The sequence below is a fragment of the Halichoeres trimaculatus genome, unplaced genomic scaffold (genome assembly GCF_033239565.1).
Source record: "Halichoeres trimaculatus isolate MK-OKI-2021-1 unplaced genomic scaffold, fHalTri1.1 fHalTri1_scaffold_21, whole genome shotgun sequence".
Lineage (NCBI taxonomy): Eukaryota > Metazoa > Chordata > Actinopteri > Labriformes > Labridae > Halichoeres > Halichoeres trimaculatus.
In genome coordinates, this window is record NW_027437199.1 from 113,207 (window position 1) to 120,497 (window position 7,291).

Consider the following 7,291-nt stretch of genomic DNA (forward strand, 5'->3'; position numbering starts at 1 on the left):
ACTGAGCTCTGATCCTCCACTTTAAAATAACAGGTGAACAAAAAGGCTCATCATATTTCTGATCAGTAAAGTCTGAAACTCCGTCACATTCACCTTCTTCAGCCAGCGGTTGTTTTTCAGAAAAATAAGAATCGTGTAGAAAATGAACGTTTTCCTAATTTCTCTTTTCGTCAGAAAATCAAAGTTTGTCTCCTTTAAAAAGACAGAAGACTGTGAGGATATGAACTTAGGGATATGATGTTAAGACGCCTTTGCAAAGTAAACCACACCTTCTGGCCAATCAGGATCCAGTATTCCCCTAAGCCACGCCCCTTAACACAGTGAAGCAGACATCCTGTTACCGTGTAACTTTGTGCTGCTAAGAAATCAAAATGTTTCCAAAAAAAACAAATAAAGACGATCTGAACTGAACTCCTTTTGAGTTTGAAAGCTTTTTGTCCTTCTGAGCTCCCGTCCTGGAAATCCAAGCGCCCCTCCTCACACCTCGTAGTGCAGGTCGTTCAGCTCCAGTCTCGTGTAATGGCGTCTGTCGAACGACTCCATCGCTTTCCGTCCACCGACCGCCAAAGCCAGAGTGAGCACGGCGAGCCCGAGCACCATGAACGCCACCACGCCGCTCTTCACCGCCCCCCGGGCCGCCACAGCCTTCCCCCGGCTTGAGTTCTGGAGGGCGGGGTCGGCCTGGGCGGCGTCTTTGGGGACGAGGATCAAACTCGCTGCCTGGGTCATCCTGGTGGTTGGTAGATCAGTGGTGGTGGTGGTGGTGGTTGAACGTGGAGCAGTGGTGGTGGTGGTGGTGGTGGTGGTTGTTGAACGTGGAGCAGTGGTGGTGGTGGTGGTGGTGGTTGTTGAACGTGGAGCAGTGGTGGTGGTGGTGGTGGTTGTAGGGCGAGTCGTGGTTGTGGTAGGAGCAGGAGTGGTGGTGGTCGTGGTTGTAGGGGTTGTGGTTGTGGTTGTTGTAGTTTCAGTGCTGAGCTGGAGTTTCTCAGTAGTTCTTGGTGCAGGTGGAGGTCTGGTGGGGGTGTGAGGTTTTGGGGCTGTGGTGGTGGTGGTGGTGGAGGCGGCGATGACAGGATGTGGTCTTACTCTCTTGGGGGGTTTGTTTGGTTTTCTGACAGGTTTGTTGGGCTTTTTGGCCATGGGGGTGGTGGTAGTGGTGGAGGTGGTGGTGGTGGAGGTGGTTGTAGCTGCTGTAGTTGTTGTGGTGGTTGTAGTTGTGGGAACGGTGGTTGGAGCAAGAGTGACTGGAGACATGGTGGCGATGATGATGATGGGTGGAGGTTTTTCCGTTGTGGTGGTGGTGGTGGTGGTGGGCTGTGTGGTGGTGGTGGGCTGTGTGGTAGTGGTGGTGGGTGCTGGTGTGGTGGTGGTGGTTGTTGTGGGCGTCGTTGTACTTGGTGTGGTAGTGGTTGTAGTGGTGGTGGTGGTGGTGGTGGTGGTGGTGGTGGTTGGTTTTATGGTTGTGGGTCTGGCTGGAGGTGGTGTGGTGGTCGTGGTGGTTGGTGCTGGTCTCACTGTGGTTGGATGAATCAAACCTGAGGAGGAGGAGCAGACGGAGTCAGTGAAACAACTTCACTTTGTTACTTACCGAGCACTACTTCAGAGTATTACACTCAGCCACAGTACACTGTTACAGTATACTTTATGATACAATAACTCACAGTAGGTTATGTAGAAAACACAATACGGAAACAGGAATCCAACAACCCGTCAGCTCACGTTATGAAACGGTACGTCAGTGTCATACAGTTCATATGTGAGGATACGTTACTTTACATTACTTCATGTATGTTACTTCACGTAGCATTTACTTCATGTTATCAATCAATCAATCAGTCTTTATTTATATAGCGCCAAATAGTAACAAATGTTATTTCAAGACACTTTACAAAAACATTTACAGGTCTAGACCCGTAAATGTTAATAGATCCTACTTAACTTTACACTATACACTGATACATCATGATTCAATACATGGAATGTGATGCTGGACATTACTTTACCCTATGACTGTATACTGTACGGGTTGTGTCAAGTTACCCTGGGTTGAGTTACCCTGGGTTAAGTTACCCTGGGTTAAGTTACTCTGGGTTAAGTTACACTGGGTTAAGTTACCCTGGGTTAAGTTACTCTGGGTTAAGTTACTCTGGGTTAAGTTACACTGGGTTAAGTTACCCTGGGTTAAGTTACTCTGGGTTAAGTTACTCTGGGTTAAGTTACACTGGGTTAAGTTACTCTGGGTTTAATTACTCTGGGTTAAGTTACTCTGGGTTAAGTTACCTTGGGTTAAGTTACTCTGGGTTAAATTACCCTGGGTTAAGTTACCCTGGGTTAATTTACTCTGGGTTAAGTTAACCTGGGTTAAATTACCCTGGGTTAAGTTATCCTGGGTTAAGTTACCTAATGTTAAGCTACTTTACGCTGCGTCCCTTTCTCCACGTTAACTTGTTTTTTTTTACTTTTCTTCCTGTTACGTAACTTTATATTTTGTAAAGACACATTTTGATGCTCTACCTTGTGATGTGATGTGACAGTTCAACATGTGATGATACCGAGCTTTAGGTGAAGTTATTTTACATGATGCAGCGTCATTGCTGAACGCAGCTGCAAGCGATCTAAGAACAGGTTAGGAAACAGAACGCTGTGAGACGACAGGATACGGTACCTGAGCTCTAACAACACTGTGACACGACAGCTGATACGACACAGCATGGCGTGATATGACACGCTAAGCAGTGCTCAGGTTTTAAGACGAGTTGAAACCTGATGGTCTCTGATGTGACGATCGTGTTGGATCAAAATAAAAACACATGTAAATGAACCAAAGCATTTACCCTCATCAGGTGATGAGGATGAGGGTATTTTGATGTGTTCACCTTTGTAGATGTCGTAGGTGTTGATGCCGTCCTGGGCCTTCATCAGAGGACAGTCCTGCTCCGTCTGGCAGTGGAACAGGAAGCAGTTATCTTCTCCTGGATGCTTGTTGGAGTTGAACACCACCATGTTGCACTTTGCTCCTGTAAAAGCACAGAGACATGGCGTCATGTGAGGGACACGGATGATCCTGACTCAGACTTTCCTCTGTTACTCAGTATGATGGAAATGAACCGTTCTTCCTCTGTGAAAACTCTTCAGATACTTTTCTATTTTTGTGAGGTGACCGAGCTCGGACAGACGAGCTGCTGCTTTTTAAGGTTTGTGCTTCTGTTTTTAAAGATGAAAGCAGATCTCCAGTGAAGCTGTCAGCTCTCAGCCTGTGAAGCTCCATGAAGCCCGTCACAGAGTCTGTCTCTGACCTGATGGGTGTGTTTGAAGTCTAGACCAGATCCTGAAATGAACCCACAGACTCAGCTCCTCCTCTGGATGTTTAGACACTTCAGGAGTTGTGGTTTTTGTCGACTCCCTGAGTGTTCGATGCGTCATTTAGAGGAGCGAGGATCCAGAGATCTGAGGTGAGGGCGAGTCGTTATCTCCAAAGACGGACAGGCGTCTGCTGATTGGTCATTTCATGGTCACTTTGTTTACCAGTACCTCAGCGTTTGAAGTCCAAACTGGTTTTTGTCAGACCTGTCCCTTCTCTGCGTCCCCTGACCCGTTTGTCCCACCTGGTTTGACGTCCCCTGACCCGTTTGTCTCACCTGGTTTGACGTCCCCTGACCCGTTTGTCTCACCTGGTTTGACGTCCCCTGACCCGTTTGTCCCACCTGGTTTGACGTCCCCTGACTCGTTTGTCTCACCTGGTTTGACCTCCTCGGAGCAGCACGCCAGCACGCAGTCCCTCTCGGAGCGGACGGCGCGGGCGTCCATCACCGTGGTCGGTCTGCCCAAAGCCAGTCTGACGTTGACGATCACGCTCTGATGCTGCCGAGAAAAACAAGTCTCCGCCTCCACGGCCGACACAGGAAGTGATGTCATCATGGCCAGCGTTAGCAGAGCAGTGAGGAGCAGCCTGAGGGTCCAGGAGCGTGGACGAGACGCTGGAGCCGCCATGTCTGCAGGTCTACGGTCTGGGATCAGGATCAGATCAGGGTCCAGCTGAAGGGCAGAGGTCCACACAGAAACACTGCAACACAGAGAGCGAGACGCGTGGACCACGCTGTGACAAACGCTGTTACAAACGCTGTGACAAACGCTGTGACAAACGCTGTGACAAACGCTGTGACAAACGCTGTGACAAACGCTGTGACAAACGCTGTGACAAACGCCAAACCCAGGGCACGCTGTGGCGTTCAGGAAACAGACGCTGAGACACGGGCCCTAAAGAGGAAGTCATGTTTTTTATTCAGTGACGCTGCAGCGTGAGAAAAACTCCTGATCCTGTTTCTCTTTACACGTTTCTGTTTGTTTCCTGATGAAACTCAGGAAGTGGACGTTAAAGAAACACATCAGTCAGATCACTGGAGCTACAGGACGTGTTCCTGTTGATTTTACTGTTCTTTACTTTTTATGATCAGATCTCAGGTTAAACGGGTCATGTGATCAGATCTCAGGTTAAACAGGTCATGTGATCAGATCTCCGGTTAAACGGGTCATGTGATCAGATCTCAGGTTAAACGGGTCATGTGATCAGATCTCAGGTTAAACGGGTCATGTGATCAGATCTCAGGTTAAACGGGTCATGTGATCAGATCTCAGGTTAAACGGGTCATGTGATCAGATCTCAGGTTAAACGGGTCATGTGATCAGATCTCAGGTTAAACGGGTCATGTGATCAGATCTCAGGTTAAACGGGTCATGTGATCAGATCTCAGGTTAAACAGGTCATGTGATCAGATCTCAGGTTAAACAGGTCATGTGATCAGATCGCAGGTTAAACGGGTCATGTGATCAGGAAGAAGGCGAAACGTTCGTACAGTGAAGAGAGTTTGTGAAAGTGATTTTTACAACATGTTTAAAAGTAAAAGTTTAGGATTAAACGTTTCTCTCCTCCTCCTCCTTCAGTCAGAGTCAAAGACGCCGTTAGCAGCAGAAACGCCGCGGAGGGGAGGGGTCAGATCATTGCGTGTTTGCGTGTTCAGATCGTCATGTTCACGTCTTCATCAGTCAAAGTGGGACATGGAGAGATCACTGGTTTCTTCAGCTGCGTGGATTCAACACCACGAAGCCAGACGACCTGATTAGACTGAATACCCGTCAGGTTACGACCAGGTCCCTCTGCGAGCTCCACGTAAACCTGTGTCCTCATGTAGCCCCACACCAGGAGGCGCTCTTCCAGACTGACCTTCCTTACATTTCTCTCTAAAAGTTTTAAACTAACATCGTTCAGGACAAACCCTGTCTGTGGACCGTGACTTTTCAAACTCTCGTCTCAGCGTCTCAGTGACAACCTGGACTCTGTTCAACACTAAACGTCCTGGTCCCGTCGTCTCTGAGCCCCAGATCTGTCTCAGTTCATAACAACAACAAAAAGACCCAAATTAGAAACCAACTGCTGCAGAAAATAGAAATCTAAAAATGGAAACTCCTCCTGAAGGAGGAGGCCGAGCCGTTTCCGTTTTTAGACTCCTGCTCAGAGTGAAGGAGGTCGCTGTGGACCACGATGATGGACACATTAAGGAGCTGATTCAAACTTTGAAAGGAGTTTTATTCAGAGCAGAAACTCACCCAGGCCGCGGCGTGAACAGTCCTCCATCAGATGCCTGCTGCGTCTCAGGTCCACAGTCCACCACGGAGGACTTTAGCCCGTCTCCTAAGGGGGACAGGTGGAGTTAGCTCACCTTATCTCCTTTACAGCTACAGGTATCTGACTCACAATCTGACCGGCTGGAACAAGAGCGATCAAAATACACAGAGACTGACACCATCAGCCGAAAACCAGGACAGTACAGGACAGACCAGGACAGATACAGACCAGGACAGGACAGTTCAGGACAGATACAGACCAGGACAGATACAGGACAGATACAGAACAGATACAGCCATCCAGGAGAAAATCAAGTTTGAGCTAAAGATCATTTCTCTGAGAGGAGCTGTGTTTTTAAGAGTCTGTTTCTCCAGCTGAGGGATGACTGAACATAAAAACACTGAGATTATTTCTGATCTGGGTCATGTTACTGGTTTCTTTAGTCCTGTTAGAGTTGGTGTGTTGAGTTAGCATGCTGTTATCTCTAACTGATAGAGTCTGATTATGGTTCATATTAATATTTCATTCAAACATTTATTCTCATTTTGTGACTTCATGTCTTGGTTTTTATTGAGTGTGTGTTTTAAGGACACTGGGTGTTTTTAAAATCACAGTTTCTCTTGTTTTTGTAGCGTGGACTCTGGAGGACTAGCTAACACTTGATGGAGGACTAGCTAACACTTGATGGAGGACTAGCTAACACTTGATGGAGGACTAGCTAACACTTGATGGAGGACTAGCTAACACTTGATGGAGGACTAGCTAACACTTGATGGAGGACTAGCTAACACTTCATGGAGCTAACAGGGTCCAGCTAAAGAGTAATAATTGTTAGCTTACTGACATAATTAGCACATAGATCTTAATTTAAAGATTCAGATCATTTTGTGAATAAAAAAAGTCTTTATCAGGCTGACAGGGGAAAGTGTGAGGGTCGTCCCCGGTCTCCCCTACACCAGGTCTGATGATGAGCTCCTTTAGCGACAGTGATAAACGAACAGTTACATAAACATGGATCAGTCTCCTGTTAGCCTCCAGTTAGCCTCCAGTTAGCCTCCAGTTAGCCTCCAGTTAGCCTCCAGTCCGAGCTGGATCCCAACACCTGCTCTCACTGGTTTAACTGGAGCTGCTGTTACTGGGTAACGCAGCGGTAACTGGGACATAATGTAACACGGTGAGACCCCCCCCAGCCCCCCCAGACCCGGTGGTACCTTTATTTCTCCCCGGGGAAACAGATTAACTCTGCCCGGCGTCCAGCATCCTCCGTCGGTCGGTCCGCAGCCTGAAGAGTCGGTGTTTGCGCCACCAGCAGCACCAGCAGCATGAGCAGGAAACCCCAACCAAACCAGCTCAGTCCCAGTGAGCAGCTTCAGCCATCCCCGGAGGATGGAGGAGCAAATCAAAGCGGGTTTCCTGCGATAAATGTCCGTCGGTTACCGTGTCAGCACCGGGCGCAGCGGGTGGTTGGAGAAACGGGTGGAGAAACGGGTGGAGAAGCGGGTGGAGAAACGGTTGGAGAAGCGGGTGGAGCAGGCGACATGTTGGAGCCTCAGTCCGTCTCCGAGCCCAGCATCTGCTCTCTGTCTCCAGCATCAGCTACAAACATGAGGCTGGTGCTGCTCTCTCTCCGGAGTCTGACCCATTTTAGTCTTTGTCCTCTGAGGGGGG

At 48.4% G+C, this 7,291-nt stretch overlaps 1 protein-coding gene across 1 annotated transcript; it reads right to left on the reverse strand.

The window, feature by feature from the left end:
* Positions 1–385: 385 nt before the first annotated feature.
* On the reverse strand, positions 386–7,291 carry mansc1 (MANSC domain containing 1). The gene is made up of 5 exons (XM_074698734.1): positions 6,835–7,291; positions 5,605–5,689; positions 3,738–4,063; positions 2,877–3,017; positions 386–1,535 (listed from the first exon to the last, which is right to left on the reverse strand). Exons 3-5 carry the CDS (start codon positions 3,988–3,990, stop codon positions 478–480), a joined length of 1,452 nt encoding a protein of 483 aa, XP_074554835.1. The 5' UTR covers positions 3,991–4,063; positions 5,605–5,689; positions 6,835–7,291; the 3' UTR covers positions 386–477.

Bases quoted from the DNA above. Each gene is read 5' to 3' on its own strand.
- mansc1 (XM_074698734.1), bottom strand. From the start codon at position 3,990: ATGGCGGCTCCAGCGTCTCGTCCACGCTCCTGGACCCTCAGGCTGCTC. The intron at 3,018-3,737 runs GTGAGACAAACG...GTGCTTTTACAG, and splicing joins CTCCGAGGAGGTCAAACCAG to GAGCAAAGTGCAACATGGTG. The intron at 1,536-2,876 runs GTGAACACATCA...CCTCCTCCTCAG, and splicing joins CACCTACGACATCTACAAAG to GTTTGATTCATCCAACCACA.